Genomic DNA, 23,224 nt, shown 5'->3' with positions numbered 1-23,224 from the left:
ACACACAGACACACAGACACACACACACACACACACAGAGAGAGAGAGAGAGAGAGAGAGAGAGAGAGAGAGAGAGAGAGAGAGAGAGCCCTCTAGCCATACTTCTTAAGAAATTTAAGACTTCTTGACCAATAGTTGGCTGGTGGTCTGTCAACTTCCTGGCAACATACACACCAATCCAGAAGTCCTGAGGCACATTTGAAGCATTCCCTGCATTCCTAGTGTCATGACTGTGACAGGGCAAGACAGTGATGAGTTTCGTCCATCTTGTATTCTTCCTAATGCCATTTCAGGCTTAACTAGAATTTGATTTCCATGATGGAGAATTTCATAGAATTACCCAACTCTATTCTGGGACACTGAGGCCAAGATGTTTAGCTAGCATTGCCTCTCTTAAACTGCCTACAAATCTCCTTCTCCAGCCATCTTCTTGTCTTAGTTTCTGTTAAACTGCTTGCTTGCACAAAACTCCTCCTATAGCTGCTAAGCAAAATACCAGGATGTAGATTTTTCTTTTAAAAGCCCCTTGCTCTAAACACTAGATGCTACACTTAGGCCTCAAATACCTGAATGTTGTCACAGTCAGCTGAAAGAAAAAAAGACTTTCAGTTGGCTATAAACTGTGTCTGGGTAGTCATCTCTGGAGATCCCCAAAATAATAAATATGAGAAGGAAGAAAATATTATCTGAAAAATATACTTAACCCAAGAACAACAACTTAGAAGATAAGTCTTATTTAGAATCTCCTACAAAACATTATTTTCTTTGCATTTCAATTTTTGTGTCAATAAGACTATTTGGAAACCTACCCAGACAGTTACATGACCATAACATCTGTGTAGTTAGTGTGTTTTGTGCATGCATTTGGACTTTCTTATTATCTCTCCTAAGTGGTGATTTCTAAACATAAAACCATGACAGTTGATGCCACTATACCACAGCTAAATGACATCTAAAGCCACACTGTCTTCTCACAAACACTAACCCATTCACGAGCCATCCATTTCAAACCGTTACCAAGTAACTGCTATCTTACTCTCCAGGGTGTATTTATACATAGTTGATGTTTATTTTTCCCATGCTTTAATCCATTTTATCTTAAGTCAGGAGATATTATCCATACTCTGTAAAGAATGATATGAACAGACTGCCCATACTCTAGCTCTCACACAGGTAGTTCTGCTTTTTGTTGTGACTGTGGACTCGATTTCAAAATTCCTTCCTGGTGGCTAGAGGCACTCTCAATGGTAGACCTGCTTGGCATTAAATTCCTGGTGTGCACAAAACCTTGAGTTGAATTTAGTGAATCCTCTGTGGGAATGGCTTTATTTATCTAATAATAATAACTCAGACATCCACCCGCCTCTGCCTCCTGAGTGCTGGGATTAAAGGTTTGTACCACCGCCCCCAGCTCCACACAAGGAGTTTTATGTTAAATCCTGATAAATAAACAGGAATTGTCAAAAAGAGTAGAAGGACAGCACTATATGCCCAAGAAGTATTTTGAGAAATGGCGTCCTGTCTGGGAGTTGAGGGTAATTATCCAGGCAAGAGACAGGGAAGGCTTGCTCTAGGAAAGGGACAATGCAGAGACAAGCAGATAGATAGACTGGACAAAGTAACCAAATTGCTTCCCAGCACAGCTGTAGTGCCTGCAACTGCCACATAGTTCCAAGGGTGACAGACTGGTTACCGAACTCTAATTTGGATATGTTATACTTGAGGGACCAGAGTGCTTTCAGACAGAGGCTCCTTAGATGACTAGAAGACACTTGGGTGGAGCTGTCCAACAGACAGATGAACGTCCCATGTGGGTGGAAGAGTCCTAACCTGAGGTCCAGGTTCAGTGAAGAAGAGAGCACCTGGTAAGGAGTGCTTTTTTGGTCAAAGCTAGAGGGGCTGAGATCAGAAAGTCAGTCTAGCGTGTGAGCATAGAAGGAAGGTGGCCTATGTAGCAATACCAGGAGAACACTTAGGTGTATATTAACGCACTGGGTAAAGAGGGAGCTGTCGTTCTTTTTCCTGTTAGGACTTTAGTTTTTCTTGAGCATTAGGAAATGCTAATCTGATGGTAACTGGAGGGAAAAATTTGGCCGCATTTATAGACTAGGAAATCATTAACCAATGGGGCAGTGAATGCACTTAAGGAAAGCATTTTCTAGATGCTGAATGACCACAAGGTAATTTACTTAGAACTTAACATTAAAATATTAAATATGATCAGAAGAGAAAAAAATGATGTTAAGTTAAAAAGAATAAAAAACAAGCAAGGAAATGTCAGCTAAAAATATCTAGAACATGGGGGGAAGAGGAGGAGAAAAAGAAAACAAATTCATAGGCAGGAGCACAGCTAAAGTCCCTTTGCATCCATCAAATTGATGGTCATGCAAAAAAAAGCATTCGATCCAAAGTAAATGATAGCACAATAGGACTTGGAAGATAGGCCAAAGGATCAGAGTATTTGCTCTGCAAGCATGAACATCTGAGGTGAAATTTGTAGCATTCACATACAAAAACCAAGCATGCTCTGCACACACCTGTAAACACCAGCATGCTCCAGGTTCAGCGAGACACCCTGCTTCAAAGCAATAACACAAAGTGGAATAAAGAAGACACTCAAAGTCCTGCATGGGCACACACAAATACTCATGATCATGTGCCATACAGCACACACTACACATTACCACTAACCCACCCCCCCAAGAAAAATATCAAATGTCACAATAAATGCATGTATTCAAACCTGTAATTTTACTAAAATGATTCGTGAGTTTCATTTGCAATTAAGGTATCTAATCCCCTGTCCCTTTAGCTACTGTGAATGCACACACTGTATACAGAGCTCTAAGCAGCTCGAAAGCTTTGCCTGGGGCCTCTTCACTTTGTGCTTCAGCTTGTTCCTGGGACACTACGCCTCAAAGCTGCAAGGTCAGCAAGGTCAGAAGCTGCCCCAGGCTCAAGGCCAAGCAGGCATAGAACAGATCAGTCATAAAAACCATAGCTTCAACATCTGGAAGAGATAGCCTTAATAAAAAGTTCTAAAATAATGGATGTATGTACATACTAACATATGTGATATATTAATTATACCCATATATTATTTGCTTCATATAATTATTTAAAACTACTTTTCCTAAGTGTATCTAGCTACCCATGCCTTACTTATTAACTTAATTGGCTACACGATTTTTGACAAACAACATTAGATGGCATTTTAATATCTAATCTCCAACTCTCTATCAACTGATAAAGGAAAGAAAACGAATCCACAGAAATTGCAATTCCTAATGAAAAAATCTAGTTTATCCAACTTGCTGATACCATGCCTTCCCACCAGGACCCCCAGAGGCTTCAAGCACAATTGCTTCTTGTCACATCTGATTTTAACCAGTCATCATGATATAACTAAGAAACTTTGAAACAATCAGCAAGGCCCGTGCAGGAGCCAGCCCAAATTCCTGACATTTTTCTCATTGTTTTCAGGCAAAAACCCAGGCAGAGAAGGCATAATCAAGAAAACAGTCAGCAAATCATTACCAGGCCACACATCTGTGTGTGTGTGTGTGTGTGTGTGTGTGTGTTTGTGTATGGTGTGTGTATGTGTGTGGTGTGTGTGTGTGTGTGTGTGTGTGTATGTGCATGTGTGTTTGTGTATATGTGTGTTTGTGTATGTGTGTGTGGTGTATGTGTGTGTGGTGTATGTGTGTGTGTGTGTGTGTGTGGTGTGTGTGTGTGTTTGTGTGTGTGTGGTGTGTGTTAGGTGAGTGTGTGTGTCTGTGTGTGTGTGTCTTCTTCAAGAATAGAGAATAGAGCTTTGGTCATTTTCTTGTTCTATATTCCCCTTTTTTACAACAAAAGGCAGAATTAGTTAAATGGCTACTATTAATTGGCAAGAATTATAAAATATATCAATACAGGAAAAAAAATTTCTGCCTGAACACTTGAGTTCTAGAGATCCCACAAGTAGACTTGGAAGGGCTGGGGCCATACTTGCAGAGTTCCCCAGATAACACTGGATAACTCTGGTCCTGAGAGAATCTGGTTTACAACTAGACAGTGTTGGAATATTTAAACCAACACAGTTCTAACACTGAAAGAAGCAACTTGTTATGGAGCTGATGTTCCCTCTTGGAAGCTATCTCTCCCCCCAGTCCCCTCCACTGAAGGGGAAGGCACTGAAGCATTGTGAAGAGAAAATGTAATTAAAATCACATTCCTTCCTGGGGTCAACTGAATTATCAGCCTCTTACCCCAAAGCAAATTTACCTCTTTAAGACTGGAGGACTTTATCACTCTTGGGAACAACACAAACAATGATTAAGGTGCCATTTAAACATGGCTGGAATTCTTCACGTTCAAGGAACCTCTTAGCTTAGTGGAGTCAGTGCCTTTTCATTCCAGTAGAATACATATTGCCAAAGAGAACTGTGATAAATGGCCCCACTGTGACCCTTAGGTTAGAGCAAAGAACACTGGAAAATAAATCTCAATTATAGATACTCACCAATCCTGCGATGGGGGTAGGCAATCTATTGATCTTTTTAACAAGTCCTGGCTTTATAGCATTCAGCAACCTGTCATGAGAAAGGCAGAGTATCAAGTGAGACATAAAGGAAGATGGGTCACACAGATCACCTGCATCCAGGGCTGGGGCTGAACTGCTGAAGAGGGAAAGGAATATGCCGTAAATCCAAAACGTCTACCAGCCTCTATGTGTGTAAGTAGCAAGTTCTGCCAACATCAACTTTGTTGGCTGCCGGTGAAGTCTTAAGAGTTTGGAGTGGAGAAGGGGGGGAGAGACTGAGAGGTGCTTCATGGAAACAGACAAAAGTGTGAGGTAGGCTGGAGGATAGGAGGGAATGATGTAGAATCAGAGACATGTATACAACCCAGGCCAGGCAAGGCCTGTTTCCAAAGAGCTCTCCCGGGATGACTCAGTTCAGAGACCAACACTGATCTTTGTAAATGACTTGCCAAGACAAATTCTGTCTCCAGATCCTATTTGCCCTTTGAGAAGAGTGGCTTGTTAAATGTGGTTGAGCTCCACTTAAAAATGGAAGGTATGTTTTGTAAGAGGTTAACCAGTCACATCCTGAAGATCTGAAACAAGGTTAACCATAATTCCCTAGGTACCAAAAAAAAAAAAAAAAAAAAAAAAAAAAAAAAAAAAAAAAAAAAATCACTCAAGCAAAAGCCTTTTCAGGGCAAGCTTAAACACACGTAAAAATGGAAATATAAGTAAGGGAGGGCAATTGTAGCAGAGCTGCGGTCTGCAGGAAATGTAAGTCGAGAGCAAAGAGCAATACAAATGGCAAGCAAGCTGTAAATTAAAAATATGGCTAGCATCAGGGAAGCGTGGTATTTGCAAAGGAGGTGTTTATAAAGGAATAGTTAGAGGTAAGTGGTCATAGGCATAGTCTTTCGAGAATTAGACAGCTAGGTGACTTACTGTAGTAAATCTTTACTTACATAAGAAGAAGCCAGAAGGGATTTATAATTTAAGGATCAACAGGCAACAACCCTATGGGCCAAGGGTGCTCAACCCCTGTTTTGCAAATACAACTTTCCTGGCAGACAGCTGCAACCAAGCCCATTGGTTTAGGAATATCTGCAGCTCCTCCTGTCCTACAACCACAGTGGCAGCAGTCAGGGGAAGAATATGTGACCTACAAAGTGTGCAGATCTCCCCTTTGTGGCCCTTTACAGAAAGGAAATGCTGGCTTCAGTTCTACTTCCAAGATCCAAGAGCCAGGATCAGAGCAAGTCGTTAAGTCCCCACACCGGAGAGCTTCTCCAGGTCACAGACAGAGACTCTTTGAAGTAGTCTGACACCGCTCTACACAGACGGAGACAGCAGTGCAACAGGACACTCTGCTGTTGTAGCAAAAGAAAGCTCCGCTGTCAGATCTCAGTACGTTTCATTACAAATCCCACTCACTATTTCAGCATGGAAGAGTCGGAGTGGGCAGGTTAATGACAAGAGAAAAGAGTCTGTACATGTTCAATGGAGTTTTCCCTAAATATTTTTGACTGTGGCTGGCTAAATCAATGGACGAAGAACTTACGAATAGAGAGAATTGACTGTCCTGGTGGTTGAGCAATCTGTCTCGGAGAGCGTGTCTTACCAATGCATATGGAGGCCAAAGCCTTCTTAATAACCACAGAGGATCCTGGAGAGCTCGTGAGGGACTGGGGAGCATTTGCTCTGAGGATTACCTGAATGCCACACCCAGCTGGGTCCAACACTAGAGTGCTATTACCAACAAAGGTCGCTGTTTTATCAGCTGTAATACCAATTCGTGATGGTGCCAGTTGAGGTTGTAACCCCAGACATAATGACATCAGTTGTGGTTCTAGAGTCGGTGTGGCTTTAAAGAGATGAAACCGTGAGAGCCCAGCCCACACATTCCCTGAAAAAACTTTTATGGTTTTGTGTAAGTTTTTAATTCATTTTAAGTGGATGGTGAGCATTTTTATTTGTTTACTAACTTCAGTTGTTAACGAAAATCAAATGAAACAGTACTGCTACTAGGTTTTAAGCCACATTGCTGACTAATGAAAGCAGAGGGGGAAAAAAAACCCTCTCCTCCATAATAGATTAGCAAAAAATTCTTTTCAAAAGATACCTTTTGGGACTGGTGATATGGCTCAGTGGTTAAGAGTACTGACTGCTCTTCCAGAGGTCCTGAGTTCAAATCCCAGCAACCACATGGTGGCTCACAATCATCTGTAATGGGATCCAATGCCCTCTTCTAGCACACAGGCACATGTGCAGATAAATCACTCATACATAACATAATTTTTTAATACAGAAAGGTACCCTTTGTCTTCTACATCTACGGACTTATTGGCATTTGTAGTAACATCAGCTCTAATCATGCATCTTTGATAAACCCATCCTTGCATTTAGTCTTCATAGACAATTCTGACAATAGATACTTTCCTATTCCATGAAGATGTCAAAAAGGTAAAGAGACAATGCAAACTATAACATTAGACTTTAATCACATGAATGACAGAAAGCTACAACCACTCTAAAATATCTCACTAAAAAATACAAGGAATGGCATACTGCTCTCTCCCACATTTGGGATATTTTCAAGATGACACAGTTGTGATTTTCCATGTAAACAGTCTCCCAGTTCTGTACAGAATTTACACTATACAGCAACAAAAGATAACACTGAAATCACAATGTTAGAATGTGTAGCACCTAGATTTTTATCTGGTATTTTGCCTTTCCTTAATGAAGGAAAACTTTCTGTGTATTATCAAACAAATGAGACATGCAGCAGCTATAAGGAAGAATATTCGTCTGTAATTTTACTTTAAACCATGATTGCCCTCCTATGTACAACATGCTGTTAAAAGAGGACCATGGCGATATTTTATTTATGTCCTTTCTCAGGTGCATTATTACCCAAAAGCCCTGTCCTGAGACAGAGGTCACATGTTCACACTACCACATCTGTAGGGTGAAATGCTAGGCCCCAATCCAGTGTGAAGACCTCCCAAGGGACACGGTTGACAGCATGGCCCGGGCAGCCTTCACTCTGGGATGGCTGCTTATGCCTTAGCTTGATGGTGTGGAAAGAACAACAAAGCACAACAAAGAACAGTGTCAAAATGTGTGGTAAGAGCTAGTCATGGTGGTACATGTGTTTAATCCCAGCATTGGGATTATATGTGTGTGTTATATGTTTGTATACACACAGACACACACACACACCAGTAACATCTGTAAGATTGAACAGAACTAGAAGCAACCGTCTGCAAGGATGGTAAGTGGAAGACATATTTTTGCTCTGCCTATGGATAGTCTATGACATGAGCAGGAATTCCAGACACAGCAGAAAGTCTTCTCTCTGGGGGGCACTGTACCAGTGTCCCACCTGTAAGCTATACTTTCCAAAGCTTTTAGCTGGACAGCTTTGCAGGTACTTTTCTCTATGGGTCTAGTATTTATCAAAAAAATATTTCTAGGGTGGGCAGGGGGTACACCTGTAACTTCAGTAACTTCAAGGCTGAGGCTGGATAACTACAGACCAGGCTAGTTTGATCTATAAATTAAAACCTTGCCTTATTTTTTTTTCTTGAAAGCCGGTATAATTTTACACAATAAAAATATAAAAGTATTATATCCATGTTATAAAACCAGAAACATAAGAAATAATGAAGATAAAAGAACCAGTTAGAAGGAACTACTTTCTGACAGTTACTCCTCCCATAATCTTTTGTCAAATGTTTGCTGTGTGTGCTACTCCAGACACACAGCAAGTGAGGTGTGAAAAGGCTTTGTTCCTTGGAATTAATGATAAACGTGTTACACATGAGGGAGTGGAGATAGTGGGGGCAGGAAAAATAAATACACAAACAAAAGGAATCTTCAGGTAATCATGAACACTAGAAGAGCAGCCCAGTGATCAGTCATGTGACCAGTCATGTGACCAGCCATGTGCCTGATACTTTATTGATGATCAGAAAGCTACTCTCTTACAAGGTAACATTTGGGGGAAAAAAAAAAAAAAAACAACTGAATGATTCAAAGGTCTTAGCCACTGAGATTGCTTCAGGCAACAGTTTTAAGCAGACCGAGCAGCTAACAGAGTTTTTGATAAAAGAGTCAGGTTGGTACCTCCAGAGGGATCTCAGAAGCTCAGCACATCAAGGAGAGTATTGATCCACCACTTGAGGACCAAAGTGTAAGATCCAGATCCTGGTGATGTGAGAAGACTTTTTTTTTTTTAATTCAAAAGAAAGCACTTTAAACTTGAGATTGAGGTTAACCACTTTACATTAAAAAAAAAAAATCTGTGAATAACTACAAAGATAACTCTACAACCATATATGTAAAGTGATGTGTATGAAAGAAATCAGAAAAAAAATGTAGATTATACGGATGAGTTGTAGCTCCTCATGGAGAGCACCTTGATGGTCAGTAGTCTGGGTCTTGACAGGCAAATCCCACATTCATCAACTACAAGTTACTGGGAAGCCACTCGACAAAAGTTATAGCTTCTCCCTTAATAAAATGGGGGTGGAAAAGCCCTCCCCTACACCTATTACAACCCTGAGCTTCCAGCCAATTCTTGTCATGAGGCTGTGATAAATGCAGCTGGCCTGCTTCTTTATTCAGTAACTGAACATGTCCCTCTGCAGTGAGTCTGAGTTGTTTAATTTCAAGTACACATTAACCAGATGTCAAAGACTAAAAATGAGTCTTACTTATTTTTCTCTCATCAGCCGCTTTGGCTAAAAACCTCAGACAAACAAGTCATATCAACAGATGCATACTGCCTGCCTTGTAGTGTTTGGCGGAAAATTATGAGTAAGAAAAACTACCATTTTGGATAATCCTCAATTTTGAAAAAAAAAAAAAAGCACCGAAGATAAGTAAAAAGAAATGTGCTTCATAACTTAAGCCACCACACCTACACTCATATTCTAAACTGACAGATTTATGTCAATGTGACGAAAGCTAAAACAATCTGATGGGAGGGAGCCTCATTTGAGAAAAATGCCACCATACAATCAGGCTGTGAGCAAGCTTGCATTTGCTTAACTAGTGACTGAAATGGGAACCCAGCCCATTGAAGGCAATGCCATCCTTGAGCTGGTGGTCCTGTATGCTTTAAGAAAGCAGGCCTCCAGCTTCCTGCCCTGTTTGAGCTCACGCTCTGATGGCCTTTGATGAGGAACTGTGACACTTAGGAGAAAGCGGAATAAGCCTGTCCTCCCCAGATTGCTTTTGGTCACGGTGTTTCATCCCAGCAATAAGAAGCCTAAATAGGACACATATTGTGACACATATGTTAAAAGGCCATTCCGCTGTTTATGTACTCAACGATTATCTGTTGAGCATCCATGATGTTGGCTCTGAAGCCAGGTGTGAGGGACAAAGGAAATGAGGGGAGACCCAGGTCTCTACCTCATAGTGTATGCTCACCAGTGGATTTAAGAGCCACAGGAAGTCAAGGACTGTGCTCATACACAATTTGATAGCACACTGCCTATGCAGTTTATGAGATATGATTCATAAAGAGCAAACAGACTGTGGGACTCCTTCAAAAAAAAATACTAAACCAGGAATGACAGCAACGTTCCTGTACACAGTATATGCTGACCTACCAGCCATGGCTTAAGCATTTATGAATACAAAGCGAAGGTGCTTTTATTTTTTATTATACCTACAACAAAACAAAACAAAAAACCTGTCTCTAGTCCTTGGACCTGGAGAAAGAACTTCTGTTTCTTTGTACTTGAGCTCTGGAAGGGGCGCAGAACTGTGTGGTGCTGTGTTCAGACACGGCGCACTATGCCACCAGATAGACTGCTGTTGGATAGTAATCGGAAGGTGAGGAGTAAAATGTAAAAGGCTGAGGACTTCGGGAGTATTGAACAATCCAATACTCGCTTCAGATGGCTAGTGTTTGGAATCATCCTAGAGCTTGGGAGAGAGCAACTATAGACATCACCAGGATGGGAAGTCCATGCTTCACCTCATGGGAAGTCACTTTGTCCTTTATCACAATAGATTACATCACTGCCTCATTAGCTTGGTTTGTACAGCTGGGATAGGGGATTCTGATGACAAAATGGCCCATTTTTGTGTTCCCTTTCATTTGGCTCAAGACTGTTTTCTGACATGGTTTCCTAGACAGGTTTCTGGGCTTGACTGTGAACCCCGAATGAAGGGGTTTTCCATTTAATCCACCATGGCATCTGGTTTCAAACCCAATCATGAGGAAGTGAGTAGAATACTGTTAGAATACAAGTTGCCAGCATTAACACCAACCAAATGTTCTCAGGGTGCTGTGCTTTGTCCAGAATGGGTGACAGGTAGGCCACACATGAGCTACCTACCTTGAGTACACCCAGGAACATCCTAGGAGATTTTGAAAGGCTTCTGTCAGCTTGGAAACTAGGAAGTTGGATCTGGACCCCTAAAGTTGAGCTCTTATACTGACAGAACTCCCATGTTCAAGTCTGTCCACTGACTGTCCAAACTTGCCTTCCTTTTCTTCCAGGCAGACTAAGAGACATCCTCTGGCTTCCTTTATTATCCACTACAGGACTGGGATAGACTTTTGAACAGCGGGAATTGGGCAGAAGAAATAGAACTCACTCAACTCTCAGCCTCCACCCTACATCGGCGATTCTTCACTCTCTCTCCTCTCCAACCACTGGTTCTAGATGACTTCACCTCTGCCCTCCTCTAACACCAAACTCAAGCTGCACAAATGGAATCACACTTCCATAACCTTAAACCACTGTAGAATAGCTTTTATTACTTATAACAGTCAATCCCACATCAACTATAGGCAGAACTTTTCCAATGAAAATGGGACTTACATGGCAGATGTCACCCAAGAAGACCCTGTTCTCAAACATGAAACCACCACACATTTCCCTTAGATCTTATATCATATCATTTACAAACACAGGAAGGAGTAGAAAGTGTTTTGCTGCAGCTCTGATTTGATTTGTTTTCAAGCTCTTGGCATGAGTTCTTCACATGGCCTTCCTTGCTGTCTGAAAGGTACGGAGTAAAAAGGGCCCATACAAAATGATCTACATAAGGAAAGTCCCTCATCAAAGCCAAGGCACATATCTGAGGTCAGCGCTCACACTGACAGAGTTGGGGTTACCAATTTTGCTTCTTAAAATTTTTAGTTGTTTATTGTATGTATATGAATACACAGTAGCTATCTTCAGACACACCAGAAGAGGGCACTGGGTCCCATTACAGATGGTTGTGAGCCACCATGTGGGTGCTGGGATTTGAACTCAGGACCTCTAGAAGAGCAATCACTGCTCTTAACCACCGAACCATCTCTCCAGCCCCAAACTCTGCTTCTTAAATCCAGACAGGATCCTTTCCTATCAGCCTTTATTTAAAACATATTTTATTAATTTTTTGAGCATTTTATATTATGTGTGTGATCGCATTAACACAGTAGGACTCCATATCCTAATTCTTCTCAGATCTACTTTCCCTCCAGCCTTTCTGTCACCTCCCAACTTATGTTTTCCTTAAAAGGTTTTATTTTTAAAAATAACCCCTCTGGTCCAATTTGTGCTTTCAAACATTCACAGGTTTGGGACTGTCCACTGGACATGCTAACCTACTAGAGGCCACACCCTTAAAGTAAAGTGACCCTTCCTCCCTGAGAAGCCATCAGTTCCTCAGATATGAGTGGAGTCTCATGAGCCCCTCCCCACGTCATACTAGCTCCGTCTTGTCCTGAGAACCACACCTGCTGTGAGTTCACAAGTGCAGCAGCCCTGTCATGTACGAAACTCCAGTCCACCCTGACCTCCAGGTCTTATGATCTTTCCATCCCCTCTCCCATGCTGGCCTTGGACAAGGGGTGGAGATTCAGATATCTCATTTATAGTACTCTGAGTACTTTGTTTTTTATCCATTCCAACAAACAACTTCCAGTCCCCACACTAATGAGCCCATGAGACCCATGCTTCTAAAACTGAAGCTGTAGCCCAGAGCATTTCTTCTTCCAAATGACTTCTTGGTTTTCCTGTGCTACAGGATATCTACCCTATGAGCTGCATTGTTCTGTAAACCTGACAAAAACTGTAGTCACCTGAGAAGAAGAAACCTCAATTGAGGAATGGCCTCCATCAGACTGGCTTGTGGATACATCTCATCTTGGGGAGGGGGGGTATTTACTTTCTTGATTAATGACTCATAAGGACGAGCAGAGCTCACTCTGGGTAGTAGCATTCCCTTGAGCAGGTGAGTTGTATAAAAATGCAAGCTTAGCAAGGAAGCCCTGTTCCTTCCCCTGGGTTCTTACCTGAGCTCCTGACTTGGCTTGCCTCGGTGGTAGACTGTGATCTGTAAGCCTAATAAACTCTCTCTTTCTGAAGTGACTGTCGGTCAGTGTCTTATCACAGACACAGAGAACTAATGTACCATCCGAATGCCTTTACCTAGTAATCAAACCTCCATCCCCCAAACTGCCTTGGCCACCAAGACTTCTTCTCAAGGTCTCTTCTGCTTTTATAAGCTACCAATTTGAGATGGCACACATGATCAGTGAACTGTGAAAACTGGCAATGCAGGAACAGACTTCAGTGGAGCTTAAACAGAGTGAGTATTAAATTCCATCGACACAAGCAATGATACATGTAATCACCTTTGTTCTATGTTGTAATTATGCATTAATGACTGCAATTAGTGCTTCTTTTGCAAAGCAAAAAGCTCACTTCTTGCTATGCTCACTGTGAGGAGGGTGGAGAAAAACCTCAAAGAGTGAAACCACTGGGCTCAAACTCAAAAGATTTCGGAGCCCATCCCAAGGGGAGTAGGTAGCCATCTCTAGGCCTCCAGTACTCTTCTTCCATAAGGGGTCCTCAGAACCAAAAGTCCCCAAGATATCATGAGTAATAGGAATCACTAGAAACAAATTCCATCCCAACTCACAATTAAGGTTATTTAAGTAGTCAACATCCAGGAGCCTACATTTCCCCCTCTGAAAATGGGGATTAAAAACATCAGCTAGTCACAACACAAGAAGAATGTGAAATGCATAGTTGTCATAGACTATATGCCAAATACACACACACACACACACACACACACACACACATATTTGGTGTATATATATGTATACATATACATATATATATGTGTGTGTATATATATATACATATATATATATATGGTGTGTGCACATAGTGTGCACAGTATTATCATATCCTCCAAGCCCATTTCCACCCTGCCTCCCACAAGAGGAAGTCTGATGTGTCAACCATTGGCTTCATTCCCCTGCCAGGCATCCTGCCTAGGTTAGCAATAGAACAAATGATCTCTACATGGGTGTTGTCTCTGGACAGGGCAGAAGGCAACAGAAAAGCAGGGAAAGGGAGGAAGGAAGGGAGGATGCCCACAAAGGAAGGCAGTGAGGACAAATACAGCTAGGTCTGGGCTCCACCCAAGGCATTGGTCCTGCTCTCTGCTAGAGGCTAGCTGAGGTTTAACTCTTCAAGGTTTCATATCCTCACCTTTCTTGGTTTTCTGAGGTGAAGGGGATTTGGGGGAGGGTGTCAGGGATGCAGAGAACATTTCCATTTTGGAATGGAGAGATGCTGCTGTATTGTGACCTGCTTCCTACTCATTCTGCATATGACCTCCATACACACCCCCTACTAAGCCCTGACAGACCCAGATGGTGGGGAGACCACTTTATTCTCCAGACACATGACCCACATCTTAAATGACTAACAAAGCCGAGAATGTGGGAAACGAGGAGGTAAACTGTGAGTGGACAGAGGGCGCAGGTGTAGGAAGTCTGCTTATGGCTCCTCTGGCTGTGGGAGGGGACACTGCATTTCACATATTCCCATCAGGACACTGAAGAGCAGAATGAAAACCTCCACCACCACGCAGACTCCATGCCCTCAGACTCAAGTACCAGACCACCGCTGTCCTGGATAGAAAGAACCCTGACTGCCAGCTCCTCTCACTGAGTGCTGCTGAAAACCCTCACTCTCGGCTCAAGCCCCTTCACAAACTGCTCTGATACCAACCTCACATCTCTCGTCTGCCCCACCTTGTACGTGCAATAGTCCCTGGCCTACAGCATGAAAAGACCCTTCCTGTGACTCAGTACTTTTCTAGAACAATAGTTTTCTGTCTAACCTGTCTTCATCAGAGCCCCACCCCAAGTCCTCTGCAGACTAATAAACTCCAACTTCTCCTTTGCAATACAGCTTGCATTTTTCCTCTTCACTGACACATTCCCTACGAAGAGACTATCACCCCCATTACCAGATGCCAATATTTATGGGTATTCTTTGGGCCTCTGTCCTTATCCCAAATCACAGCAAATCTAATTAATTAGGAAAAGAGTGCATCTTCTCTGCAGTCTTAGCTGAAATATAAAGGCTAGTCCCCAGTAGGGCCTTAGTGATTGTCTGCTTAGTTAATTGATAAATAATTTTCAAGTGTTTAGGAAAGCCTTAAACATCACCTTGGAGACTAAAATAGGCTACAATGTATCTCCATTCATAACTTTGCAGTGATGGCCGTAGTTAAGTCATGCTCTGAGGACCAAGGTTAACATTGGGTCCAGGCAGCGTCATTACAGCAGGGTCATCTGGTAGACCCTCGGGTCATTCTTAGCAGCCATCATGTTATGACACAGTTGTTGATTTGCGGGAATGGGGTGGGAAGAACAGAGTCTGTCCTGATTTCTCCAAAAGTCAGTTGGAGGCTGGCTATCCCTAAAGGATGCAGCAACAACCCCGAGTTCTTGCTTTGTGACATATCAAGTAGCTAACCATTGGGGTAAGGGTGAGAATAACACAGCAGTTGTCCTTCTGTCTTATGGGCTGTGTCCCAAAAGTTGAGAGGCTATGTTACTGAAGGCAGGAGCTCTGGTAGGAGAGCGGAGGAATATCAAATGTGTTGAGTCCTTGTTACTTGTACTATATATGCAAGACTACATAAGTCTGAGAGACTATATCTGAACAAGAACTCATATAATATAATATAACATAATATAATAATATATAGTACAATGTCATCAAAAAAGTTGCATAATATTAATATAACATTAGCATGTCATAGACCCAGTACATACATAGAACACACAGAAAGGAATAGAATGGCATCAGAAGAACATTTAGATGATTTTTTGGACTTCTTGAAATAAAATGATTTGAAATATGTATGTGTTATTAATGAAGCAGAATTCATATATAGCCAAACTATTATAAGTCTAAAATTAAACTTTTTGCACAGCTGTTAAGATAATGTAGCCACCCCTAAAACTAATTTTAATCATATTTTCCTGAAAAAGAAACCCCAAGCCCATTTGCTTCCTTTCATTTCTTACCCATCCATAACCTAAGCACTAATCTACCCTCTGCCTCTATAGATTTACCTCTTCTGGGTAATTCATCTAAAGGGTATCATAGGATGTGGTCTTTGTGACTACTGTCCCCCACTGGCCTCATCCACATTGTTCCATGTATCAAGACTTCAGTCCCCCACACAGTCAGACCATTGTGCACTGTGTGGATGGGACACCCACCTTTGTTGGGCATTTGGGTGTTTTCCCCATCGGGCTATTTTGAAGAATGCTGTTGAGAGCATTTGTGAGCGACCTTTTGAATCTGCCTTTCACTTCCCTTGGGCATGTCTTCAGGAGCACAACTGCTAAGGATAGTAAGAATCGTCTCATGAACTAATTTCCCATGTGTATTATTATTTTGGAGAAACGTCTATTTATAACATTTGTCCGTTTTCAGATTTGGTTGCTCATCTTTTTCGCTTTTGAGTAGTAAGGGTTCTTTACATACTTTGGAGATAGATCCTTTATCTTCCCATATATTTTCCCACTGGGTAGGTGAAAATGTGTTTGGGGCCAGCCTAGGCTATATAACAACAAAATGACAACAAGAAAACTGACTTTGGTAGAGCCTAGTTCAACTATTTCTTTATCTTTTATGACTGTAGTTTTGAAATTGTATGTAAAAACAAACAAACAAACCAAAAAAACCACCCAACGTCTAACCTAGCTAACCCTGTTTTCTGAGGGTTTTAAAGCTTGTGTCTTAATTTTAGCTCTAGAATTTATTTTGGAATAAGACGGATCAGATTTAATATGTATTTACTGATTAGTTATATTAGTATATTATGTTAGCTATAAATACAGTAACTTTGGAATAACTTTCCCACTCTACAGAATACTTTGAAAAGAATCTTATATGTCTTCCCTGTACTAGAACCACTGAGCAAACAAAAATGGGTCTAAAATATCTCCCAAAGTCCTGTGTGCTAAATGCTTGGTCCCCAGCCTGACACTATTTCATGCTGATGAAGCCTAAAAAGTAGAGGTTATACTGAGATGTGTGGTTATCGTGGGTGTGCCCTGAAGAGTACTGGCATTCCAGCCTCTCCAGTGCCCCCAGATCCACTTCCCTTCCATTCCTTCCACCTTGCACTCCTGCTGTGATGTCCATTTTTCAATTGGCTTTTGAACCTTGACATAAGACTCAAAAGCAGTAGACAACCATGGACAGAAACCTCTGAAACTGTGAGTGGAAACCTTTATTATTTTTAAAGATTATTGCCTTAGATATCTTATTAGAGTAATAGAGTGCTGCCTCATAATCACTGTCATTACTTTAAAGAATATATAATCTAAAAATATATATAATTATCACGAATACTGTCATGTGTGAGACTAATTACTAAATCTAGGCATAGCCAAAATATCTTTCAAGCTCAAAACATGGGAGAGAACTGTTACAGTAAATATTTTTTGAGAAAATGAAATGGTTTATCTCTTTATCGTCCCCCTGTGGTCTCACTCCATGGCCACCGTTCTAGTTTAGAGCCGAGCACATGGACTCTGTCACTCGGTCCACAAGCTACACTCTCCACGAGATTACCGTCCCAAGCAGTTCACCCCACCCGCCCTGGTGCTTCTGTTCTGGTGTGTTTCTTTACCCCACTGCCCTGCACAAACATGACTAAGGCCCGATCACTTTTAATTCAGGTTTATATATTCAGTTCTCAATCCACAAACCCTCTATACCATAATATTACATCCAATAGACAAAGACAGAAACTGCCCTTCTATATGACATAAAAGACCTACAGAAACCCTTAAAATATTCATAGCTACCTATCACTGATTAAGTCCTCCTGGATCTAAGTCTGCTTTCTCCAGCACTATCTTGCTTTCCCCTCCAATCTCCTCCACTTCCATTTTCCTTCCTTTTCCCCACCTACCTCTCCACTGTCCAATCATCTATCAACTTAACATAAATCTACAGAGAACACTTCAAATGAGCTTTTCCATTTATGCTGTAGGTACATACGAAGCACTGAATGTAGGATATAGCAACCAGGTAGTTAGTGGAGAGGAGTGCCCAGTATGGTTGTGTGTTTGGGGTATTAGACGAAACTGGCCAGAAAGGAGAGGACTCCAGGGGCTGGAGTGAAGTGTAGCAAGAGCCAATAACAGGACAACAGCTCAGTCTGGGGTCAGTGCACAGGAACAGTACTGGCAAACTCGGAAACCTAGCAATCAGAGAGTCAGGGATACCTGCCGATGAAAGTGTACTCATGTCCTGAAGGGCGAGTGAGTGCTGATGAATTCACCTTTCCCTTCCCACCTGGGCTGAGGTAAACAAGCTCTTACTGCCATAAAATTAGCCTTCCAGAACATTCTACATGAGTTTAAGGAAAAGTGGGCACCAGCATTAACCACATCCACTGGTCTCAATTTTTTTCCATCTCCTTCACTCTTTGTTTGCTATAATAATAATAATAAAAGGAAGTCTACTTTTACAGTTCACTTTAAAAAGAAATTATTCACAAGGCAGGCCCTTGGTAGGCTATTTAAGAAAGGGCCCTCTCTCCTGTGGGTAACCAAAGAAAACACTGAGAGGAAAAAATGGTGGAGAAAAGACATTTCCACACTTTGTCATGGGAAGCCAGCCCACCCAGCTTGACAGCCCATAAGAGGACATCAAAAATGTGAATTATTAAGGAACTTCATTTGGGGAGCTACTAAATCCCCCTAAATGCTAGCAAAACCCAATCTAGCATGGGTTTCTCCCAGGGGGCAAAGCAGCAGACCAGTCTCCTGCCACACTGCAGCCCACGTTTAAACCACAGTTCCCTGTTTCTAAGTCAACTGGTCTTTCTCATCTGTGTGTATGAAATCTCTCTAGAAGTCAAGAGATTAAGCTGTTTTAAGTCAACAGAAGACTCACATCTATCAATGCATGGGGTTGACAAGGTGGGAGAAAGCACCCCATACTGGGTGGGGAAATAGTTATTGAATGATAATTATCCTAAAATAAATTTCAAACACATTTGTAAGAAGCATCAAGAGCAGCTCCAAGCTCCAAGATCTGTGTTGTTTTAAAGTCTCAATGGGGACATGAGCAGTTTGGACAAGGGGAACATTGATTTAAATGGGGAAAAATGTTACAAAGATGGATGAGGGTGAGCATGTTTCAAATGCAAGATGCTGGCATGCTCAAAAGAGCTCCCCAAGAAGACTTTGTAATTGATGCTGAAAGAACAGTTTCAAAGGATCGACTGTGCCAAGAAGCTATTGATGTCTGGAGAACCAGGGGCCCCTCTGCTCATCACAAGAGTCCTGTACACTGGCCTGACATGGTTTCCATGTGTGGGCTTTTTTTTCCCTCGACATAAGGCACCTGGGATACTCAGTCTTTGCTTTAGTCCCCACCTAATCTAATTGAGGCCAATCTTCAAACAAAAAAAGCAGTTTTTCATTAGAGATCTTTGAGGGAGGGGACAGAACAGCTCAAACTGTCCTCACTTGAACTTGAAGGCTTAATGAGTCTTGGTGCCCCAAAGCTGGAGACAGGCCAAGTCAGTGGGGCCAACTGTGATTTGGCAATGATACAAGAGAGAAACCTACACAGAAGGCCTATCCGGTTCTTACCAGCCTGCTAAGACCAGCATGAGTAACAGTGAAGGGGCCCAAGTGTGCTAAGATTTGAGTGAGAATCTGGATTGGTGAAAAAGACACAGTAAGCTCCACCACTGTCTATGTGGCCCACTGGACAGGGGCCTTGGGAAGTCCTGGCTGGTCACCTGCTCAGGTCACTTAGAGGTGGGTCATAGATCGTGAACAAAGCAATGATATTCCAAAAACGAGCAGTGGCCAGTGCCTAGGAGGCCACTTGATTTTGAGTCTCATCTGCTATCCATCCTCTGTTAGCACCATCCTGGTTTATAACCGCAGGGTCGGTCCATTGGCAAGCCATCAGGTCTCAGCCATCCCACTTCCTTTTCAGGGACTCAGGAAAGCCTTGCGTGTGTTGTTCATATTATGTAAGATCTTTCACAGTAGCCCAAGGAAAAAATGGAACACATTGGGCAAACCTAACCCAGCCAGGCAGAAACGTGATTATTTGATGTCATTTACCGGTAAACACTCCAGCATCTCCTCTGCTACTGGGGTATGACTACCTCAGCCTGATTTGCACAGGTTCTTGGAAACTCAGGAGGCTGCTCTAGCTTTGTAAGAGTCTCCTTAGCAACCTTGGTTTCCATGGCATCACACTTCCCTGATTTCCTTTCAGTTCTCTGATGGCCCTTTTGTTTGCATCTTTCTCCTCTCCCTGGAACAAGAGAGAAACTCCCCCAAACTCAGATATGTTCTGCTCCTCTCTCCCAGTGTGTTCTTTCTCTGAGACCCTGCCAAAGGCTCACAGCTTACCCACAATATCTAACCAAGGCTTTCTGATCTGATTTGAGTAGATCAAATCTACTGTCGCCCTCCTAAGCAGTCCTCATTCCCTAAGGCCCACAGTTCTCCCCCTTGGGTGCTGTATCTATATTCCAAGCTTGATCTGCCCAAACTGAAATCAGAACCCTTCACAGAGGACCCTGACAAGCTGTGTCATGAGTCCAGCCCTGTGGTCTGTCATTCGTATATTGGCTTAAAAAAAAAAAAAAAGAAAGTCCTGTTAATCAACAATACGTTCTATCCTGATGATTTCATCAACAGTCTCACTTCTACTCTGGAGGTCAAACTTCCAAAGCTTTGTGTGGCTCATGGGGTCCTGCAAGTCTTAGTCTCCCTACCTCACTGTACCTCTTCAGATTCCATGCTTTGCCTCCCGTGTTTGAGCCCAACATGTCTACCCGCGGTTCTTCCCAAGCACACTCCTCTTCCTGTTGGAGGTATGGCATCCTGTCAACTACAGCGTGTCTCTTTTCTACTTCATCTCCTCTGCCAGCGAAGGACAAAAGAAGAGTTTCTAGACTTCCTTAAACTCTCCATCCAAATGTTTCCTCCTCGAGGCAGCCTGAGGCTTATATTCCACGTGGAGTTATGACTCAGAAACTGGATCTGATTGTCTGACTTCGCAGTGTAGTGGGCTGTCATTAAGTGACATCGAAGTTTCAAGTGGGCTCTTAAAATGCTTTGTTCAGGGGCTTAAAAGATTGATCAGTGGTTAGAAACACTGGAAGCTCTTCCAGAGGACCCGGTTCAAGTCCCAGCACCCCCAGGTGGACTTATAACTTCAGGGGATCTGAAGGCCTCTTCTGGCCTCTTTTGGGACTTAATATCAGTGGTACAAAACATACATGTAGGGAAAACACCCTGATTTTTAATGCTGCATTGAATGAACAGAAAGAGTTATCACCTCCCCAACAACCAGCAGTCAGCTTCTCTAACTCTCAACCTTTCTTCTTGCTGCTGTTCCTCAAAAAGATGATGCTATGACGTTGTGGCTTATAACAAATCCTTCTCTTAAATCTCTGCTCCTGGTCCCTGGCATACATCTCCTTAAACTTTTATGGCTTCTCTAGTAATAGGGATTCTAGATACATTGCTCGCTCTGATATCTGATCTTTGATTCTGGTCCTTGATGCAGAACTCTTTCTGGAATATCTGGGGGAACAATATTATCTTTTGTTATGAGTGGTGACTCTTGGGTCCCTCAATAGAAACCGATCCCAAGAAAAACCAAGCCTGATCAGAAGTCTGAAACTTCCAGTCTGACTCCCATCCACAAGCAGGACCATGTGATAAAGTCTGCCATATAAAGGGTACAGCATCTCCATGCCTGTTGCTTCACACCTTGCCCAAAACATTTCTTCATCACAGCTCTTCCTTCATAGCTCTTATGATAAATTAGTATGCATTATTATTAAGGCATTCCCTTGAATCCTGCAAGCCAGCTTAGTGGTTAAAACCGAAGAAAGGAGATCATGAACACCCCCAACCTGTGAGAATCATTAGGGTATATAGTCTTGTGGCACTGAGCCCTTAACTTGTATGCTCTGCACTGACTCCAGTTAGTCTCCTCAGAGGCTCTGCCAGAGTCATACAGATACAAATGAGGATGCTTGCAGCTAAACATCAGACTGAACATGGGGACCCCAATTAAAGAGCTAGAGAAAGGGCTGAAAGAGCTGAAATGTTTGCAACCTCATGGGAAGAACAACATCATCAACTGGTCAAGGCACTGAGGTGGAGAGGGTGACTGGGAGAGGGAGCACCTTCATGGAAGCAAGTTGAGGGGGAGGAGGAAGGGGAGTGGTGAGGGGAGGGTATAACATTTAAAATGTAAACACAGAGAATATCCAATAAAATTAAAGAAAAAAAATGAGTAAGAGGGGACTAGAGAGATAGATGGCCTAGTGATAGTCTTTATCTCTTTTGCAGAGAATATAAATTCAATTCCTAGCACTCACGTGGTGTCTCACAACTATCTTTAACTTCAGTCCTAATACATCAAATGCCTTCTTCTGACCTCCAGTGGTATACATGTGTATATATACACATATGCAGGCAAAACAATCTTTCGTGTAAAAGAAAAAAATAGAAAAATCATCTTTAAGAGTAAGCTAAGTTATTGGACACCAGGCTGGTGTTAAAGAATTGGTTGTTTTTGTTACCAGAATTGGTTGTATTGTGAAAATATAAAGAAGAAAATAAAACAAACAAATATAAACAGATGATATAAAAATGATTGTCATTTTCCTTGGCCTATATGAAGTAAAATCTAACTGATAGATCATCTCCCTAATAATTGTTTATCAAACCACAACAATCCCCCCTTTCACTCTTTTATTAAATCCTGAAATTAAACTTTGTTCATGTCTACATTTATTGAGACACTAATTTCGACTCCAACCTCACTACATTGTACATTGTGGTGTGTGTGTGTGTGTGTGTGTGTAAGATCACTCTATAAAGTGATCATAAAGCCTTTGAAGATTATTTCTCACGTTCCCTGCTTATGGTCCTCAGTGCCTAAACTCAGCGCTGTGCTATGCATGGAGAGCATCCCACCAGGCCCCCACATGATAAGAAATTCTTCACAAAGAGCTACACCATCAACTCCCATCTGCCCCAGAGAACTAATCCCATCTGTGCACACCACATCGCATGCTGAAATCATGACAGGAATCTAAGACAAGCCCTCCTTCTTAGAGCAAGCAGCTCATTTATCAGAGACAGCATAAACAAGGGTGGGCCAGCAGATTTCTTATCTTCAGAAGATTATTTCGGCAACAGAAGAACAGAGGCAAAAATCCACTGAGACATTCTTTATCGGTCACTTATTTGTAGACTCACACACTCAAACTTGGTATTCCATGAGAATGTGTTAGCAAAATAAAACTCATCCACGTTGCCTAGAGAGACAGAGGTCCAAACAAAGAGTCTGATACTTTAAGGGAGCGATGTAT

General features: G+C 42.1%; 1 protein-coding gene across 19 annotated transcripts in view; it reads right to left on the bottom strand.

Moving 5' to 3' along the window:
* The window catches only part of LIMCH1 (LIM and calponin homology domains 1), a 294,369-nt gene that overhangs the window by 151,727 nt on the left and 119,418 nt on the right, over positions 1-23,224 (bottom strand). For all 19 annotated transcript variants that reach the window (XM_080927843.1, XM_080927859.1, XM_080927858.1 and 16 more), the window contains exon 3: positions 4,505-4,574. In XM_080927843.1, the coding sequence (XP_080783969.1) occupies positions 4,505-4,574 (70 nt within the window). The remainder of the gene's footprint in view (positions 1-4,504; positions 4,575-23,224) is intronic.

This window comes from Micromys minutus (assembly GCF_963924665.1).
Source record: "Micromys minutus genome assembly, chromosome: 1".
Lineage (NCBI taxonomy): Eukaryota > Metazoa > Chordata > Mammalia > Rodentia > Muridae > Micromys > Micromys minutus.
The sequence above is the reverse complement of the archived record's forward strand: the minus strand, read 5'-3'. Positions and strand labels throughout refer to the sequence as shown.